General features: G+C 43.5%; 1 protein-coding gene across 3 annotated transcripts in view; it reads left to right on the top strand.

The window, feature by feature from the left end:
* The first annotated feature begins 693 nt into the window (after positions 1 to 693).
* ccdc14 (coiled-coil domain containing 14) overlaps positions 694 to 21,855 on the top strand; it is a 40,484-nt gene continuing 19,322 nt past the window's right edge. For 2 of the 3 annotated variants that reach the window (XM_033024033.1, XM_033024034.1), the window contains exons 1-7: positions 763 to 1,065; positions 10,194 to 10,249; positions 11,253 to 11,328; positions 11,452 to 11,524; positions 14,769 to 14,888; positions 20,969 to 21,202; positions 21,325 to 21,419. In XM_033024033.1, coding sequence (XP_032879924.1) covers positions 1,006 to 1,065; positions 10,194 to 10,249; positions 11,253 to 11,328; positions 11,452 to 11,524; positions 14,769 to 14,888; positions 20,969 to 21,202; positions 21,325 to 21,419 — 714 coding nt within the window. In that variant the 5' untranslated portion in view covers positions 763 to 1,005. Of the gene's footprint in view, positions 1,066 to 10,193; positions 10,250 to 11,252; positions 11,329 to 11,451; positions 11,525 to 14,768; positions 14,889 to 20,968; positions 21,203 to 21,324; positions 21,420 to 21,855 lie in introns of all 3 variants that reach the window. The other variant, XM_033024032.1, reaches the window with a different exon arrangement.

Below are 21,855 nucleotides of genomic sequence, written 5' to 3' on the forward strand. Positions count from 1 at the left end.
ATGACCTACTTCTGCACCTATTCTCTACGTTGTTTATTATTGTCACGGGGAAAAGATTGCGTGCTAACCAAAAAAACGTCTAAATACACGAACAGTGCAAGGGTACAGCATTTAGTGCAAAAAGATGTAACATTGAAAGTCTGATAAAGTTTGCGTATTTTGAGATACACCCTTGTCTTGTTAAGTAATCGACATTAAGAACGACGAATATTTCAATTATGGAATAGGTCCAACTCTAATAGAGTTTAACAGCGATATACTCTGCCGACAACTTACAGAGTTGCAATTCTTGGGAAAATAATGGCACACTTGGAAGAACAATCTTCGTTGTGAGTGAGAGCGAGAGCGAGAAACACAGAGGGGGGGGGGGGGGTGGTCACCGCTGCCGCTCGAGCCGCGGGGAAGCAAAAGCTTCCCGCGCTCAGGCGCCGCTCCTGACAACCGCCGCGTCCGCGCGCCGCCGCGAGCACTGCCACCAACCGCTCGCCGTTCCAACCTCCCCGGCAGCTGATAGGCCGGCGCGCGGGCAAAGGGGATGCCGTCAGCGGCAGCGCCGTCCACTCGCGTGCAACCAGCGATCGCGTCATTCCGCAAAGTGACCAATCAATAGGTTCTCCGGAGGCCGTGCTCAGCCAATCGCTTGCTCTGCCCCCGACACAAGATCGACCAATCGCATCATTCCTCGGAGGTGGGATCGACCAATTACTGCCGTCTCCTGAAGGGAATGGACCAATCAACCCTTGCCCCGAAGGCGGGATGTCCGCCCGGGTTTCCCCCACAGCTCTACAAGTTATTCGCAGCCGCGGCTTTCACCGAGCGCCTTTTGGAAATGTATTCATTTTTAATTAGGATGTTTTGGACAAGAGTGATTGTCGACTGCGCGGTGCTCTGCTGAACCGGGACAGCGATATTTGAACTGCTTGTTGTGTGATGAGATATTGGGAGGCATTCTTGTTTTGATTGTATGTCCATTCATTTAATTTCCCCCTGTACATTGGCCTGAAAATGCCGACCGGGTGCAAGAGGGAGAAAAGCATGAAGATGAAAACAGCAAAGGCTTCAAAGGTAAGAAACATTGTATTATTGCAGACTGATTTTAACAATCCGTTGTGTATTTTCCAGTTTAATTATTTAACTGATGCCTAAAGTAGACAGGAGCTGCTGGAGTGCTTAATTGATGCGATTTGCCTATGAACTTGCGTTTAATTTCAGATTGTTGCTGACGCTTAAAAAATGATCACTTCGTTTGGATCCTGTTCAAAATGTGCAGTCCCTTGGGTCTGTTTATTTCCGTTATCTACAAATCGTTCTCTAACAAGTTCTTAAAAGAGAAAATATTGGACAATAGATTAATGATTTAAGATCGACGTTTATGTTGATGTCAGGATGATCGAGGAAGCCTGATTAGTGTCCGAATGCCAACGTTATCTACGTTAAGCAACCCTTTCCCCAAATGAGAGAGGCTGCAACCAAAATAAGTGGCATGTTTCATGCCAGACTGTATCATATTATGGGACTGACTGCAGGTTCAGTATTATTGTCATACTAGACCAAGTGGGACCCGTTGGGTCCCGTCCCATCACGTACACACACTAACCGCCCACCCACCCTTGATATTATTTTAATATTTTTCATTCGCTCCTTTTCCACCATCCCCCGATCTATCCACTCACGCATAGCCCCCAACTGCGCATGCGCGGCGTGAGAGGAAGGGGGTAATAATAATAATAATAATAAATTTTATTTAATGGGCGCCTTTCAAACATCTCAAGGACACCTTACATAGTATATCGGAATAACATATAATCGGAATATAGAAGAATAGAATATTCCTTTAATAATCCTTTTCAGGAAATTATTTGCCACGACAGCTTCAAGACAAACATAACATAACACCACGCTTTCATACATAACAAGTTAAAATACGTTAAAATACAAGTTAAAATACAATTAATTTAAAAAAAGTGCAGTTATTTGTGCTCATTAAAAAGTCTTATTGCAGCTGGTAAACAGGACTTCCTGTATCTCTCCGTTTTGCACATTGGTGCAATCAGCCTCTTGCTGAAGATACTGCTCTTGATCACCTTCAGGGCATGGAGTGGGTGAGTGGGGTTTGTCATTATGGAACCTAGTTTATTTAAAGTTCTGGCCTCTGCCACCTGCTGGACCGTTCGTTGCTCAGCCCCGACCACTGAGCCGGCCTTCCTAATTAGTTTGTCCAATCTGTTTTTATCCGCTATACGGGCGCCATCTCCCCAACAGGCCACAGCAAAGAACAGAGCACTGGCCACCACTGAATGGTAGACACTGCACAGTAGGGGTTGGCAGATATTAAAAGACCTCAGCCTCCTTAAAAAATACAGTCGGCTTTGTCCCCTCCTGTACACCGCCTCCATATGACACTTCCAGTTCAGCTCACTGTCAAGCTGCACCCCAAGGTACCTGTGATTAGCAACCACCTCCACCTCAGTGCCCTTAATGTTGATCGGCGTTGCTTGAGTCCTCCTCCTCCCCCTCCTAAAGTCCACCACTATCTCCTTTGTTTTTTTGGTGTTGAGATGGAGATTATTGTGTGCGCTCCACTCCACAAAGTTACTTATAATGTCTCTGTATTCCTCCTCATTGCCCCCTTTAATGAGGCCGACAACAGCTGTATCATCCGAATACTTCTGCAAAAAGCAGTTGTTGGTGTTCCATTGGAGATCCGCTGTGTAGATGGTAAACAGGAACGGAGCCAGCACAGTTCCTTGTGGAGCCCCTGTGCTGCTCAAGATGGTGCCCGAGACACTGTTCTGTAGGCGCACGTACTGTGGTCTGAGGGAAAGATAATCCAAACACCACAGTACCAGTGATGGATCCACTTTCATCTTCTCCATCTTCTCCCCTAGCAGTCGGGGCTGAATAGTGTTGAAGGCGCTTGAAAAGTCAAAAAAAGTAATCCTTACAGATGCATCAGCAGTGTCCAAATGTGTGTACACCCTCTGCAGCATGTAAATGAGGGCATCATCGACACTGATGTTAGGCTGATACGCAAACTGCAAAGGATCCATGTGATTTGACACACTAGTCCTGATGTAGGAAAGGACAAGTCTCTCAAATGTCTTCATTATGTGAGAAGTGAGCGCTACTGGTCTGTAGTCATTGTAGAGAGTGGGATGGGTCTTCTTTGGGACAGGTACCAGGCAAGATGTTTTCCACAGCCTTGGAACCCTCTAGACGTAAGCTCAGGTTGAACAGGTGTGTTAAAATACCACACAGCTCTGAAGAGCAAGTCTTCAGTAGCCTTGGGCTGGTGTCATCAGGCCCAACTGCCTTCCCTGGCTTCAGTCTGTCCAGCATCACCTTGACCTGAGCAGTATAAAGAGTCATGTGTGGGGCTGCCGGTGGAGTGGGAGGTGGAAAGAGGGGACTCCGTACAGGTGACATCTCAGGAGTGATGGAGAGAGGGATGGGAGGTGGAGAGGAAGCAGCAATGGTCAGCAGACCAGGTGGGGGAGGCTGGGGTGGTGTGGAGCCGTCGAATCTGTTGAAGAATATAACTAGTAATAAAGACACAATAAAGACACAAATTAAAAACAAGATTCAATCCAAAAACAGAAAATCAAAAACACAGTGTAGAATAGAATAGTTTCTTTATTGTCATTGTAACATGAACCATGTACAACGAAATTGTAAAATGTCAGCCAGTCAGTGCACCATTCAAACATTTCTAAAAGCTAACGATACATACAAAGTAAAATATTTAAAAAGATAAACAACTAAAATAAATATCATAAAAATAGCACGCATAAACACCCAGCCCTACATCCTTCTGTCGATTTCATGTATGTATGTATCGCCCCTGCGTTCCTTGGCGGCTACATTTAGTGCCTTTATAGCAGTGGGGTAAAAACTGTTTTTAAGTCTGTTTGTCCTTGTCCTTGTAGATCTGTACCGTCTGCCTGACGGTAACAGTTCAAACAGGGAGTGTCCGGGGTGGGAAATGTCCTTTATAATACTCTGGGATTTTTTGTGTGAAGAGGGAGCAGCGGCAACCAAATCGTGCCAGCGTCCACTCTCTCTTCACGGCAGCCATCTTGGACACAGACCTACAAGACTACAATTAGACAAAAAAAATCATCCCCCCACAGTGGATAGCACTGTGGAGGAAGGCACAATGTCCAGTCCCCACCCCATGTTCACCCCAAAGTCAGGCCTATTGAGGCCACCGCAATTGCCTCTACGGAGGCCCGATGTCCCTGGCCGTTCTCACCGGGTGGTCTTGCCCCGGCGTCGGGAGAGTCCTTTTGGCGGCTGGGCCACCTGGAACGGCCGCTTCCTGGTTGGAGCCCGCGGCTGCCGAAGCCGACAAGGCCGCGCCGGTTTGGAGCACCCAGGCTCCCGTTGATAAAGTTGGCGCCGCCTCTCCACACTGCCGCCTCTCCGCACGCCGCCTCTACGCTCCGCAGACCCGCAGCCCGGAGTTGTTGCTCTCGGCGGTCCAGCTCGCCAGAGCTCCAGCGCGTCGCTCCAGCGCGGCGACCCAGGCAAGGCATCGCCCGCTCCAGCGCTCCAACGCTGTGCTGCCGCCGAGGCCGAGGTGCTGGGCGGTTCCCGCCAGGAAACGGCGCTCCAAGCCCGCAGGTAGGCCACGAGGACGGGTCAACGGGCAGCCCGGAGAAAAGGCTGCCACACCGACCAGGTAGGGACCTAGAAATTAAGTTTACACCTACCCCCCACATTAAAAAGACCATATCCCCTACAAACAAAAAACAGGACTCACTAAAAACTATAAAAAAAACGGATTTAAAACGGACGGCTGCTGGCTAGCAGCCGTTCACCAAGATGGCTCCTCCTCCTGAGTAGAGGTAGAGAGGGAAGGGGAAGGAGGTGGAGATTGTGGGATAAGGGGGGGGTGCACGGCGTCACAGGGTAGGGCTGGTCCCCGAATGCAATACTCCACAACTCACCCATGGGTCCCAATAGGGGGGTTGCGCGTAAGGTCATCGGGTCAAAGGGCGTGACGCACGGAGCAGCTCAATCTGTGTGGAGGACATGGCGGCCTTGGTATACACTGTTAACACACGAAACGTGTACTTTCTTTCCTGTTAAGAAACGCCAAAATCATTTTTTGTGCTGTAAATAATTGTGGGTGCTGTCATTGAAAGCGGGAAGGTATCATGTTTAAACTGGTGTTCTCTCATGGTGTAGCGTCTTTTACAATCCGCGACTAATAGCCGCATTCATTGTCGTGTCCAGACCAGACAGCATCATCTCGATAAGCCTTCGCTATATAAAGCGAATTCAAAGTCAGAGCAATTTCATTGCAATATTGTGGGGTTATTTTTTCGGGTGACTCAGAACCAAATGCTCTAGTATCTTGGCTCTGAACCCGAGCACCAAGGTGGAAGCGGCCGAAAGAGCGCATCCCTCATGACAGCCCCCACTCTCCCCCCCCCCCCCCCCTGGGGTCAACGCTGTCCGGCCACGGCCATCCTCCGCCCCCTGTGGGCCGCACTGTCAGGGGCTGTGGGTCGGCAGCACCCACACACGGGGCCGGGTGAGGTGGGGCCGCGGCTCTGGGCAACGTCAGCTGCAGCATAGTTGGGGACAGTCTGCTCCCTCTGCCCACCCAGAGTCACTGACCGCGCTGCACTGACACCCCGACCTCTTTGAAAACTGACCGTGTTCAAAAATTCCGCACGGCAACGGCCTGCCGACCCACAGCCGCCTTGACGGCGTACGTCACCCGCGAACTTCCTGCGGACTTCGCTCGAACTTCATGTCACTCACTCGACCTCAGCGCGGCCCCCGCTTCTGGTTTGGTCGCGCTTGCCACATGCAGTTCGCATGCTCGTGGGACAGGCCCTTAATTGAGATGTCCCTGATAGAACAAAGACATTCTTACTTACAGCAGCACAACAGAATATGTAAACATAGTACACTGTAAACAATATAATAAACGAGAAAGATAAGAAGAGACAAAATGTAGTTCAGTCTGTGTGTGTGTGTATATAATATATGTGTGTGTGTTTGTGTGTACTCCCAAATACACACACACACACACATATATCAATAGTCAAGAGTGGTTTATTGTCATATGTCCCGGATGGGACAATGAAATTCTTACTTGCTGCCGCACAACAGAATATGTAAACATAGTACATAACGGGGGAAGAGATTAAAATGAAAAAGTTCAATAAATAACAAACATAGTGTAATAATAATATAATCTTTTGCAGTTCAGAGCTCAGAGCTTATTCATTGTTGTGTTTAATAGCCTGATGGCTGTAGCGAAGAAGCTGTTCCTGAACCTGACTGTTACAGTTTTCAGGCTCCTGTACCTTCTTCCTGATGGCAATGGTGAAATGAGTGTGTGGCCAGGATGGTGTGGGTATTTGATGATTTTGTCTGCCTTTTTGAGGCAGCGACTACGATAGATCCCTTCGACGGTGGGGAGGTCAGAGCCAGTGATGGACTGGGCAGCGGTCACAACTTTTTGTAGTCTTTTTCGCTCCTGGACGTTCAAGTTGCCGAACCAGGCCACAATGCAACCAGTCAGAGTGCTCTCTACCGTGCACCTGTAGAAGTTTAGGAGAATCCTCTTCGACATGCTGAATCTCCATAATCTCAGGAAGTACAGTCGCTGATGTGCCTTCTTTATAATTGCACTGGTGTGCTGTAATGAGTGCAAAACAGCAAAATGATGCAAGATTATAATGCAATCCGGTGGAGCACAAAAATAAAGGATAATAATAGAATAACTCAATAAGTTTAAGAGTAAGAGTGGGTGGCAACACCTCGGCAAAAGGGGTGTGAAATAGGTCATTGGTTCAGGAGCCTGGCCGTGGGGAAGAAGCTAATCTTGAATGTGGACTTCATTGTCACAGGCCGCTGAGGAGGCAAGTCACGGGGTATTTTTAAAGTGGAGATTGATAGGTTCTTGACGGGGAAGAAGGCAGGAGGACAGGGTTGAGAGGGAAAAATAGATCAGTCATTTTCAAATGGTAGAGCAGACTCGATGGGTCGAATGGCCTAATTCTGCTCCTATGTCTTATGATCTTAAATTTGTATGTCTGGGCCTTCAAGCTCCTGTATCAATCACATGGCAAAAAAGAAAAGAGAAAAAAATTGGCCAGGGTGACAAATGCCCTTGAAGATATTTCCAGCCTTGATGCCAGACAAGTCAATGTTCATCATTCTCTGAAGGATCAGGTGGTCAAGAGCACAAGCAGAACAGTTGCCATATCAGGCTGCGATGCACTCCATCCGAATACCTTTGTAGTTCCTCTGTAAAAGTTCAAAAGAATCGTAGTGTTTGTGCTGAATCTTTGCAGATGCCAAAGAAAGGAAATATGTTGTTGTGCTTTCACCAGTGTAAACGGACCAAGTTTGGTTACTGTATATAGCTGTTGGGAGTAGAGCAAGGATTTGAGCACCAACCTTGAGGAGCATCAGTGCTGAATTTCAAGACCGGGGAATTGTTATCACCAATTCTAACTGACTGACGTCTGCCGGTCAGGAAGCCTATAACCTCAATATCCTGGAGTTTAGCAATTAGTTCCAGACATTTAGTAAAGCATTTTCGAGGAGATCCACTGGCTATAAATGCATAAATTAAAAAAACGATAAGAACAAAGGCATTCTGATTGTGTTTCAGAATGGAGGAAAGACATTGAAGGATGTTGTCGTCAATCAACATAAACCTTTGAGAGAGATTAAGATGGGGTGCAATTGAGCAATTGTCACAGCAAATTCTCTCCTTTTTGACAGTGCTGTTGAAGTTTGGACAATAGTTCGAAAAAAGGTTTAGTGGAAAATGGGCCAAATATGGGGAAATTGAATTACCTTCCCAGGGGCATCTTGGTCGACATAGACCAGCTGGGCCAAAGGGCCTGTTTCCATGCTGTATGACTCTGAATGTACGGGATGAGATTTGAGGATGAGAGCAAAAAGGGTGGATTTTGAAATGGGAGAAGAGAAAACTTGTGAGGGAACCACTTTTAACACCAGCTACCATGAGTGCCTAATAGTTAGCATTATAATGAGAATGGGGTAGAGTACTGCTGATGATAATACACAAAGATCTGAAATAGACAGTTGTTATAGTCAAAGTCATGGAAATAAAGAATGGGAATTAACAAAAGTGGACAATTTGTTTTGAGAGAGAAGTAAGTAGAGAAATTAAAGGAAGCAATAATTAATTATTCTACCCTTGTCTTTTCTTTGAATTGTTGTGATACTCTTAAATGTGCAGAGGTTGAAAAAAGAAGAGTATAACATAAATAATCCAAGGCAGGTAGTAGTGGAAACAGAATGTTGGAGGATCTAACTTTCGTCCATACCATAAATTAAGATTTAAGGAGACTAAAAGGTATTAAATGATATACAGCACAGTAGTTCACACCAATTCAAATTCTACATAATAGCATTGGAAATTGTTTGGAGTAATGTAGCAAAAAAAGATGCTTTATCTATGTTTATTTATTTTAAGATGTGTACACCAGGAACTGCAGATGCTGGTTTACATTATAAAAAAAGACTTAAAGTGCTGGAGTAATTCAGTGGGTCGGGCAACATCTGTGGAGAGGATGAATGGATTCTTGAGAACATGAATCAGTCTGAAGGAGTCTGAACTATCACTCCTCCATGATCTTGAGAGATGCTGCTTGACCTGCTGGGTTACTCCAACACATTGCGTCTTAATTTTATGTTTGTTAAGTCACATTGAAGAAATGTAGTGATGTCACTTATAAAAGTGGTGAAAGTAGATAAAATGAGAAATGTTGCAAGAATGATCGAAATGCCAAATAAATATAAAACAATAATTGCGACTTAGTAGTTTGAAATATAAGATCATACTGGCAGAAATATGTGGGAATCTGGAATGGAATGGATTTGCAATAAAAATGGGACTTTTTGTATGGTTACATTAAATGTTATTCTGAAATGTAAGCTTGTGATTTTATTTGGCTTCAAATTTATTTTTTAATCTTTAAGTTTCTCAATGTTAATTTTCCTACAAGTCACTTGGATTTTTGTTCCGATTCCAAGGGGACCAAATGCAGAGAACACCTCCACCTACAGGTTCCCATGCACGTTGCACTTGAGAGCACCAGAGAGCAGTCCTGAACTACTGTCTACCTCATTGGAGACCCTCGGACTATCTCTGATTGGACTTTACTGGCTTTATCTTGCATTAAACATTATTCACGTTATTCCCTTTATCATGTTATCTGTACACTGTGAATGACTCGATTGTAATCATATATTGTCTTTCCACTGACTGGTTAGCACGCCCCAAAAGTTTTTCACTGCACCATGGTACACGTGACAATAAACAAAACTGGATCATTCTAATCTGGAAATGTATCGTCAGTTCATTATCTGCAGTCTGGACCTGACTCATTAACAGCACTGTGGGAATATCAATAGACAATAGGTGCAGGAGTAGGCCATTCAGCCCTTCGAGCCAGCACCGCCATTCAATGTGATCATGGCTGATCATCCCCAATCAGTACCCCGTTCATGCCTTCTCCCCATATCCCCTGACTCCGCTATCTTTAAGAGCCCTATCTAGCTCTCTCTTGAAAGCATCCAGAGAACCTGCCTCCACTGCCCTCTGAGGCAGAGAATTCCACAGACTCACAACACCCTGTGAGAAAAAGTGTTTCCTCATCTCTGTTCTAAATGGCTTACTCCTTATTCTTAAACTGTGGCCCCTGGTTCTGGACTCCCCCAACATCGGGAACATGTTTCCTGCCTCTAGCGTGTCCAAACCCTTAATAATCTTATATGTTTCAATAAGATATCCTCTCATCCTTCTAAACTCCAGAGTGTATAAGCCCAGCCGCTCAATTCTCTCAGCATCTGCATATGATAGTAATATCTTAAGCAAAAGTACTGAGCAGTTCAGAAGAACAGTTCACCACCACTTTCACAGGGATAATTAGAAGTGGGTAACAAATGTTGTCATTGTCAGAGATGCCCAGATTTCAAAAGTGAATCTGATAAAAAACGTGTTTAGTTTTAAATTGGTAGAACTTCTGGCATGGTGATAAAAGTTGTTTAATGTTTCCTATGAGAAATGTATACACCAAGTGGCATTTTGGTCACCATTTTAAAGGAACGGGCCATGGTGCAGAGTAGTTAAAAGTTGGCAGAACATTTACGATTATTTTGTTTGTAAATAAATGAAAATTTCCTTGCTACAGGTGCTCTCTTCAGGAAGGTTAGTTGGCTCTTCAAAACAATGGAATGGACAAAAGAGGTAAGACATTCATGTTATTACATTTCTGTTCAGTTTTTACTTTACATGAATAGTTAATCTCTTTATTAACAATATCAGATATAATGCAATATGTAAAACTTCTCTTGGGGTTCAAATACTTACAATAGTTGCTAGCTGATTATAATGCAGATGTGAGCTAAGAAAATATTGTCAAAAGGCTGTTTATTGTTTTAAGTCACTATTAATTGTTTCCTGAACATGCCTTTGTGGAGTCTGACATTGGTTTTTCTTCTGCAAAGGGGTTTTGAGAATGCAACAATGTGTGTAATTAATGTACTGGATTCCATTACTCGTGATGCTATTGCTTCCACAATTTATTACTTCTGATAATAAATTCCATAATTTATTTATCATGCTTCTCATTGCACACTGCCTGTTCTTTTGCATGTTGTGCAAACAGAGTCACCAACAAAACTGGTTAGATGGCTTAATGTGATTAATCAGTGGTTTGTAAGTTTTTATATCAAGTGAATTTTGCTAAATTGCATCAAACTGGTTTTCATGAAAAGTAGCATGTATTGATGTAGATATCCTTCATGTGCTACTGCAGGGTATTTCTTTGGAAGAAACAATGATAAAGACATGTAACAACTATTTATCTTAAAACACTCAAGGTTATATGTTTAGAGATACAGCATGGAAACGGGCCCTTCGGTCCACGCCGACCATCGATCAGTCTTTTACACTAGTTCTGTTATCCCACTTTCTCATCCACTCCCTATACACCATTGGCGATTTACAGACGCCAATTAACCTACAAACCCATGCATTGTTGGAACGTGGGAGGATACCCGAGCACCCAGAGGAAACATACGCGGTCACAGAGAGAAAGTGCAAACTCCACACACACACACCGGAGATCAGAATTGAACCGGGTCTCTGGCCACTGTGCACCCTCAGATAACAAATAAGCTTAAATGGTTCATCTTCAAATCCTCTTGCAAAGCAAGGATCACTTTGTTGATTTTTGTTTTCTTACTAGGACCACAGGAAGAAAAGCTTCAGTACTCTCCGTAGAGTCTGGTTATTCGCTGTATTCCACTGACTCTGAGGATCAGGTATGTCTGTTGTATGTATATAATTGAATCCAGGATGAAGTTATAGTAATCAAAGTATAAATATAATTCATTTAATATGAAAGTCTTCCTCTTAACACTATATTACATTAACTTTTTCTGAAGGTTACAAACATTCATAAAGGCCTTGATCGATGTGCAGCATTATTGCAGGATATTTTGAAAAATGAGACCACAGGTACAAGTATTTTTATTTATAAATATTATAATACCAGACAGTATTTTTAATATTTTGATATAATTTGGCTTCTCATTTGCAAAATCAAAACTGCAGGGTAAATAGAGACAATGTTATTTTAGTTAAGATTTGAGAATACATTTGAGGGTGAAAGGTGAACCTGTACAGTAATGAAGATGAGGAATGATAATCACTGAAGCTATTAGAAAAGGCTAAATTGGAATAAGAGATGAAAAGGTTTAAAGTAGAGATGCTCAAAGGATGAGAAAGTATCAGAAATATTTGACAACAGGAGGTACGATTTTAGTAATAAGAGCTACTATCCTGATGGAACAATGTTAGAAGAACGTTAGAAGCATCGGCATGGTGGCGCAGCGGTAGAGTTGCAGCCTTACAGCGCTTACAGCACCGGAGACTCCGGTTCCATCCCGACTACCGGTGCTGGCTGTACGGAGTTTGTACGTTCTCCCCATGACTGCATGGATTTTCTCCGAGAGCTTCAGTTTTCTCCCACACTCCAAAGACGTACAGGTTTGTAGGTTAATTTGGTTGGTTATAAATGTAAATTTTCCCGAGTGTGTGTAGATTAGTGTTAATGTGCGGGGATCATAGTCGATGCGGGCTTGGTGGGCCAAAGGGCCTGTTTCCACGCTGTATCTCTGAACTAAACTAAGAACTGGGAAAGGTTTGGTGAAATCACATGGCATGGAGATTGAAATTTCACTAACGAATAGAATTAAACCAGATCTGAAGCATTTTACGTGTATTAAAGACAGAATAACCAGAGAAAGAAGAGGAAGCAGGGCCAACGGAGTTATGTGTAAGAAGGAACTGCAGATGCTGGTTTAAACCGAAGATAGACACAAAAACCTGGGAGTAACTCAGCGGTACAGGCAGCATCTCTGGAGAGAAGGAATGGGTGGCGTTTTAGGTCGAGACCCTTCAGACTGGTTACGGTAAGGGAAACGGCATCTATATCTCTCATTTCCCTTATCCCCAACCAGTCTGAAGAAGGGTCTCGACCCGCAACATCACCCATTCCTTCTCTCCAGAGATGCTGCCTGCCCCGCTGAGTTACTCCAGTTCTTTGTGTCTATCTAGAGTCAATCTATTTGTGTAGCTGGAAGGTAGAGGTGAGGTCCTAAATGAATACTTTTAATCAGAACTCACGAAAGAAACAGACATGAAGATGTTGATGAAGGGGAAGGTGAAATTCTAGTGCAAGTCTCCATAAATACTCAATGTCTTAGCAGGTTTAAAGGTGGATAAATCCTCAGGGCCAAATGAGATTTATTCCAGGCTGCTGTGTAAGGCAAGGGAAATTCTGAGGCTCAGGATTAATCATTACAAAGGCAGGGACTAATCGGAGACAGCCAGCATGGCTTTGTCAATTTCAAGTCTTGTCTGCCCAATCCTTGAATTTGAGATGATAACAATATTTATTGACATGGAAAGCACAGTAGATGTGGTTTACATGAACTACAGTAAAGACTTCAGCAAGGTCTTTCATGGGAGACTGGTCTGAAAGTTTAGAGCCCTTGGGATCCAAGGCAAGTTGGCCAATTGGATTCAACGTTGGCTTGACAATAGGAGGAGGTGGATTGTATTTGTGATTGGATGCGTGTGGTTTGGTGTTTATAAGGTTATATGGGATAGGAGTAGAATTAAGCCATTCAGCCCATCAAGTCTCCCCCATTCAATCAAGGCTGATCTATCTCTTCCTCCTAACCCCTTTCTCCTGCCTTCTCCCCATAACCTCTGACACCTGACCTAATCAAAAATCTATCTCTGCCTTAAAATGATGGCCTCTACAGCCTTCTGTGGCAAAGCATTCCATAGATTCACTACCCTCTGACTAAAGACATTTCTCCTCATCTCCTTCCTAAAAGGATGTCCTTTCATTCTGACGCCATGACCTCTTGTCCTAGACTCTCCCACTAGTGGAAACATCCTCTCCATATCCACTCTATTTATGCCTTCTGTATGTTTCAATGAGGTCCTCCCTCATTCTTCTAAACTCCAGCGAGTACAAGCCCAGTGCTGACAAATGCTCATCGTAGGTTAACCTACTCATTCCTGGAATCACTCTTGTAAACCTCCTCTGGACCCTCTAGAGTCAGCACATCCTTCCTCAGATATGGTGCCCAAAATTGTACACAATATTCCAAATGCGGCCTTACCAGCACCTTATAGAGCCTCAGCATTAACCTGTTTTGTATACAAGCCCTCTTGAAATAAATGCTGGCATTGAGTTTGCTTTCTTTACTACTGATTCACAGAGATCAGTGTTGAGACCCATGTTGTTTGTAAGATATGTGAATAATTTATGAATTAGGTGGCATGATCAGGAAGTTCACAGATAACACATAGATTGATGGAGTTGTTGACAACTGCTCTTAGGTTACAGGGTGATATTGATGTTTGGGTGAAATGGGCTGAGAAATTTAATTTGGAGTTTATTTCAGATAAAGGGGAATTGATGCATTTTGGGAGTAGTAATGAATGAGGACATGTACCATGAATGGTAAGGTCCTATGGAACATTGAGGAACAATGAAACCTTGGTGTGTGCAAGTCCAAAGAATGTTGAAGGTGGTAATGCCTGTAATTAATGAGGTTAAATGAGTACCATAGTGATGAGAAAATAAAAATAAAAGGCATCACAAAAAGAGATTAGGATCTCGGGTGAAATAGAAGTATGTATTTACAAAGAAAGATGAAAGAAAATGGAAATGCAAATGGTGAGCTCTGGTTCAGAGGGAAACCAAAACTGATATGAATGGCCACAGGGAAAGCTGAAGTTATATAGCCATGGTTACAAAGAACTTATTAGAATGCATTTAGCCCAGGAATAAACAGGGAAATAAGTGGAAAGCACACACAGGAGGCGAAAATTAAAATTGCAGGTCTTCTGGTCATGCAGAGTGGACAAGACGCAAATCAGGGCTATATTTGAATAGTAGAAGGTCCTGCCATGAGGCTGAAAATCCTTTTCGTATGCAAAAATGATGGTAAAATGGGCAGGACAAGTTTGTGATGGAAGGACACTTTAACAATCAAGGAGTAGAGAAATAGATTTTAGCCTCGAATCATGAAACATGAACCAGGGAGCAGAACAGCTTAAATTGGGAAAAAAATAAACATGCGGATATTCTGTATTTTCCACATTTCGCTTATCTCACCACATTCAGAAAATGTACCTGTAATTATCTACTAATATTCAGTTTTGTGCAAATCATTGCCAGATCCTCACATACTGGGGAAGACAAATGTTACAAGAGCAAAGGTGGTGTTAGGCAAAGAAGGCACCAAAAAGGAAGTTAAGAAGAATACCTCTATGGCTCAACATGTGCAAAAAGATGTTGGTAAGTTTTAGAAAACAAAAACAGCAAAGAACCTGTTCATTCTCAGATGCTGTAAGAAAACATAATTTTGATTATTGTACGCTTTCAAACTAAAGGTGAAAATTAGCTGTATATTTTTGCCTTGAATAATGTTGTATGAATAGGCCGTGGGGCAGAGCATCGAAAATGTGTCTAGAATTTAACTTTTGTGACCCATGTCTGGGAACTACTTGAAATTTTGCACAGATTTAGATAAAATATAATTGGGAAGGAAGTCATAACTTGTCAGTGCCAAAAATTGCACATTAATTAATTAAGCTAATTAGAAAATGAGATTGAAAAAGTAAGCGCATCTAGTGTTCAATGATCATTTTACTCCATGAGGAACCCAATTCCGTGCTGCTGTCTATTTAAACCATATATAGATATAGATATATATATATAATATCTTGTGAATATGACTGTAATTATATATAATTACTAAACCAAGTGCAGACCCGTTGGGTCTGTTCCCCCAACGTGCGGTTGTGGGGGGGAGGTGGCATGCAGCATCACACACACTAACTATCCCCCCCACCCCGCACTCACGCTAATTACCCCCCTTGATATAATATTAATATTATTAATTTGCTCCTTTTACCCCATAACCACCGTATCTACTGACACATAGCCCCCAACTTGCAGTCACATCTAGAGGGGGGGGGGGGCGGGGGATGAGAGTGAGGGCAGAGAGAGAAGGGGCAGAGACAGAGAGAGAGAGAGACAGAAACACAGAGAGAGGGGCAAGAGGGAGAGGAGGGTGGGGAGGAGGTGAAGAGGAAGGGTGGGTGGGTGAGGGTGGGAGGAGAGAGTGGGGGAGAGAGAGGGGGTGCTGAGAGGGGGGGGTGAGGTGGGGAGCGGGGAGGGGGAGGGAGGGTGGAGGGGGTTTAGGGGAGGGGGGGAGGGGAGGAGAGAGAGAGGGGGAGAGGGAGAGGGGAGAGAGGGTGTGCTGAGAGTGGAGGTGAGGGGACGGGGAGAGGTGGGGAGCAGGGGTGTGGAGGGGAGGGGGGTTTAGGGGAGGGACGGTGGAGGAGGGGATGGAGTGGAGGAGGGGGAGAAAAAGAGGGGAGAGAGAGAGGAGGGGGGAGAGAGGGGGGGGAGAGAGAGGGGGAGGGGAGAGAGAGCGGGAGGAGAGATGGGGGAGAGGAGTGGGGGGGAGAGAGGGGGGAGGGTGTGCTGAGAGGGGGGGTGAGGTGAGGGGAGGTGGGGAGCAGGGAGGGTGGAGGGAAGGGTATGGGGTGTGTGGGGGGAGGGGGGTTTAGGGGTGGGACGGTGGGGGAGGGGATAGAGGGGAGGAGGGGGAGAAAAAGAGGGGAGAGAGAGAGAGAGAGGGGGGAAGAGGAGAGTGAGGGTGTGTGCTGAGAGTGGGTGAGGTGAGGGAGAGGGGGCAGAGGAGGAGGGGGAGAGGAGGAGGAGAGAGAGAGTGCCTTTTTATTTCAACCCAAACAACCATTTGCAGGCAGTGCTTTTTTACTTTAACCATATTTTAATTTTCAAACCACATTAAGGGTACTTACTCATAGTTGTGTGGACATTTGTTCAGTTTTATTCACAGCTCAGAGAAACGTGACCCTCTGCCTTCCTCCAGCTTGCAGACTAATTGAGGCACACCACTTCCTGGTTTTATAGTCCCTCCCCTCTGCCGCCAGCAGGGGCAGCAGAGAGAATGGGGAATTTTGTAAAATCATTAATATCTCTGTCATATTTCATTGACGGGAAAAATCCTCGGCACACATACGGCGGAGGGGCGCTCTGAGCGAGGTGGCCAAAAATGACGGCCGTAGGTGGCGGCGTTCTGTCGGAAATCGCAGCACAGATCGCCAAAACCGGTCAAGAACAGAGTTTTAGTAATATAGATATTATATAAAAAATAATATAATTGTGAGTGTGTATTTTGAATAGACTGCTGCAGACGTCTGGCTCCTGAACCAGCCTAAGTAATGGGTTCCCCTGTTTTCTGAACCCCACTGACTGCCAGTGTGCAGAGTGGGAGTCACGGCAGTAGTGGGACTGGAGCAGTGCCAGGCTGGGGGACAGACCTGGAAGAGTAAAAAGTCTTATTTTTGATGAAAATGTCACATCCTGACTAAGAATCGAATACTCTGATGTTTACTCGATGAGTATTCATTTTAAGTTACAATGAGCCTATATTTATGTTGTAGACCAACCCCCCCCCCCCCCCCCCATGTTTGTGTATCTATAGTTTGTGTGTCTGTGTGTACCTGTCAAACGTGTATCTATGGATGTGTGGATGGATGTGTGTGTGGATGTATGGGTGTGCGCGCGGATGGGTGTGCGCGCGGGTGGGTGTGCGCGCGGGTGGGTGTGTAGGTGTGTGACCTGTTGCACACCAGAACGCCATTCACTCGTTTAAATAATTCAACACAATAAACAGTAAAACACTCCACATTAAAAGAAGACTTTATATAATCATTTATTTCCCCAATCTTTTGGTTTACATTCCATCTAATCTTCATCTGAATATTCTTCATCAGATTCCAAATTTTTTGTAGTATGAGAGTTTCTGAGTCAACATGTAATTATGCTTCCTAAAGCTTACCCCGTTAGTCTAGTTCAGTAAAACATCGAGTCAAGCACTGGATCAACTAAACTCTTTATTCTCACTCACAAACGAACTTCCTATATGATACCTAACCAACACCGTGGGTCCGATCCTTGTCTCTACTCATCCAAGCCCTTCAGTCTCGTGCGAATAGACACCTCCAGACGGACAAAACAGTCCCAAGTGCACCTCCAGAAGATCGACCTCGATCCGCGTGGTGTCCCCTCTTTTATACTGTATCGGACCTGTGACGCGAAATACAGGAGGGGGGGAGGGAGCAACCCCTACAAGCCAATTACAAATAAAGATCCATTTATTGACCGCTCCCTAATCTAATCACAAAATACCCCATTACATTGTTTCCACAGAAGGCTCTAGTTGAAGACAGTTCACCAAAGTAAAGAAACATTTCCTCAGGTAATATAAACAATTTGAGCAAGGCTCCATACTTTAACCAATCACAAGGTAACAGTGCAAATGCTCTGCAACATAATTAACAATAATTTACAACATCCCATTCTGTAACCAATCCTGATCATGCATTTGCAACCCAGCTCAGCTCTTTCTGCAAAACCCTCATACATATTAACAATTGAGGGGACATTTGGACATCACCCAGTACTTTACTTCCTCCCAGGGTCCAGACACTCTGGAGCCATGGCTTTGCAGCTTTTACAGAAAGATGACAAGTAGGCTTTGCAAATGCAGAGATCCTCCATTTTGTGACATACTTATTTGGCCAATATTATCAAACACACTTACATAATTCTGTACATGGCACATAGCACTTGGCATGATAACCCGGGATACACTGCCACCTGCTAATAATAGAAGATAAAATGTGTCGGGGAGTATTTTACATCTTTTCATGTTTTATATTATGTAGGACAATATCAACATATCAATGGGGAAATATACATGTACGCATGTCCAGGTAGATGGGATGGCAAGTGAGCAAATGATCAAATTAGTCTTCATTATGTGGCACAGTGCCTACAGTGCATGTCCACACAAAACACTTTTGTGTGTGAATTTGCATGGGGCTCTGAAGAGTGGAGGGGCAGAGGCTACAGAATAGCTACAGAGAAAAAACATCTCATAGTACTTAAGTCTGCATAGACTTCAATTCATAAAATGTCAACCTCTTCCTCATGTTAATGAGTCTTACACCATAAGTTGCTACCGTAGATAAGTTTGTTCAAGTTCAAGTGGAGGGGCAGAGGCTACAGAATAGCTATAGAAAAAAGCATCTGATAGTACCTAAGTCTGCATGGACTTCAATTCATAAAATGTCAACCTCTTCGTAATGTTAATGAGACTTACACTGTAAGTTACTACCATAGATAAGTTAGTTCAAGTTCACATACATCAATTGATTTCAACATAAACATCCACCATTTCTGAGCATTTCTCACTGCGATGGAAGGCAATAAAGTGCAGTCAATCTTCCTCCTTTGTTCCCCCGTGGTCGGGGCCGTGAACTCTCCGCAGTCGCCGCTACGGACGGCACTATGTACAGGCCCCACCCCGTGGAGATGATCCAAACACACTCCGCGGCTCCGAGTTCCTGAATCGGCCGCTTCTTACTGGAGACCGCGGCTTCACTACGTTAAGTAAATCGGCCCCGTGGTCGGAGCACTTTTTCTCGGTAAATGATCGCAGGCAGCTCCGAGATTAGATGTTAAAGAAGACTTCTTTGACTTCAACAAACTGGCATTAGTAACAACTTTTAATTTAATTTGTTATAGATGTAATTTAGGCCCCCAACTTCAGCCTCCAGATCTAATTTTTCACATTATAAGAGGTTGAAATTAAATTAATTAAAGTCCACACAGATTAATTTTCATAAATTCAGACTTTAGATCTTACCGTATAACCATATAACAATTACAGCACGGAAACAGGCAATCTCAGCCCTTCTAGTCTTTGCCGAACAGACCTTTCCGTTCCAGTTGATTCACAATGTTTCACTGGTCCCACGACTTGATGTGGGCTCCCTGCCTAGCTAGCCTGAAACATAGCGCCTGATTGGTCAATTGGCGTCCGACTCAATGTCAAACGTGCTTTGATTGGACAATTATTACTCGGAAAATTGGAGGTTTTTCTCACATTTAAAAAATATGTGCAGGTTTTGTTCTTGACGACTTTCAGGTATGATTTATATAATATTTTTACACAATATGTTAAAAATTCAGGTAGTTATGTGATTTGGGTCACAGACTTAAACGAAAAAGCACCTTGGGCCACAGCCTAGCACACCCATGGTTCTTTAAATATCCCATGGTAAAAGCCTTTGGTACTTACAATTAGAAATATGCCCCATCAATTAAACCTTTGTCAAAAAGGGATGTCTAGTACACTATATGGTGATGTTTTTCTATGTATTGAAAATCGATCAAAAACTGTCTTGACATGAGGTTCTGTTATACATATCATGATATCGAATTATAACATTGGACACCTATTTTAGTCGAATGATTATACATCAATTTTCAGCACAAAATCTGTCTTCCTATTCCATATGATGTTGAATCACAGATAACCAGCAATACCGAAGAATGTCATTATTCTCCAATTTCAAGTCAACACCCATATTGTTCTCTACCTATTTTTCTCACATCCATTTTTCCCAGTATCCCCCCTTTCCCCCACCATCTCCGCCCTTTCCCCCAGCAACACTATTTCTTTTCTTTCCTCTGTACACTCACGTCCCATCCCAGATTCCCCCTGAAAACAATTTTATTATTTTCCAGTTACTCTCTAATTGTAGAAATTGGTATTCTCAAAGCACTTCCTATTCCCGAGATTGATTGGGATTGGTTTATTATTGTCATGTGTACCAAGATAATTTCATTTCAGTGGCAGTCAAATCATACTATACATGAGTACGTTCAAGCCATACACACGTTAAAGTAGTGCCATGAGAAATGTACCAGAAGACAGAATATCACCCCAGACAAGGACAAGTCTCAACCCAGTCACTCCCACATCTCTCCTCTCCCATCAGCCAAGAGGTACAGAAGTGTGAAAACACATACCTCCAGATTCTTAGACTGTTTCTTCCCAGCTGTTATCAGGCAACTGAACCACTCGATCATCAACTAGAGAGTGGTCCTGACCTACCATCTACCTCATTGGAGACCCTTGGACTATCTTTTATTGGACTTTATCATGCATTAAACGGTATTCCCTTTATCCTGTATCTGTACACTGGACGGCTTGATTGAAATCTTGTATAGTTTTTTTTTACTAACTAGATAGCCCGCAACAAAAAAGCTTTTCACCGTACGTTGGTACATGTGACAATAATAATAAACTAAACTAATGGTGTTATAGTGTTACAGTTAGAGAAAATGCAAATCAAAACTTATTCTTAAATGATTGCAAATTCTTTAACAAGCAACACAAAGGTTTACAAATCCAGTGTTGTGTGTTCACTGTATCTTTACACTGAAAATAACTTTCTTAAGAATTCATACATTATTTCTTTCCAAATTAGTTTCAACACCAGCTTTCAAGGTGGCACCTGATTCAGCAGAAGTAGGTGTGAACAACACTGGGCATGTGTCAACAGTTCCCGAGTTTAGAATTCCTTCAGGCCAACATTCTCCACTAAGAGATAAGTGTCTTTCCGATCATGTTGAGACACAAATGGGTCTTCTAAATGGCCATGTTCCAGTAAATGCCTCCAATGGAATGCCAGCTAGACCTTACAACACAATTTTAGATTTTGGTAAGCAACTGTTTCATGAAAATTGTAGGCCTTATTAGTATATGTTTACACAAATATAATATTACCTTCATTTGTATTTTATACAGTAGAAAGCAAAATTAAAATGTAGTATTGTTTTGTAGGATCTCAATATGCTCCAACATTTAATTGTCGACTCCCCACTTCAACACCAGCTATGTCTCCTAAGGACGCTGCTCACCCATTGTTAATTCACCATGTGAGTATATACAGTGCCCTCCATAATGTTTGGGACAAACGCCCATCATTTATTTATTTGCCTCTGTACTGAACAATTTGAGATTTGTAATAGAAAAAATGACATGTAGTTAAAGTGCACATTGTCAGATTTTAATAAAGTGTATTTTTATACATTTTGGTTTCACCATGTAGAAGTTATCAGCAGTGTTTATACATAGTCCTCCCATTTCAGGGCACCATAATGTTTTGGGCAGCAATGTCATGTCAATGAAAGTAGTCATGTTTAGTATTTTGTTGCATATCATTTGCATGCAATGACTGCTTGAAGTCTGCGATTCATGGACATCACCAGTTGCTGGATGTCTTCTCTGGTGATGCTCTGCCAGGCCTGTATTGCAGCCATCTTTAGCTTATGTTTGTTTTGGGGGCTAGTCCCCTTCAGTTTTCTCTTCAGC

Source organism: Amblyraja radiata, chromosome 7 (assembly GCF_010909765.2).
Source record: "Amblyraja radiata isolate CabotCenter1 chromosome 7, sAmbRad1.1.pri, whole genome shotgun sequence".
NCBI lineage: Eukaryota > Metazoa > Chordata > Chondrichthyes > Rajiformes > Rajidae > Amblyraja > Amblyraja radiata.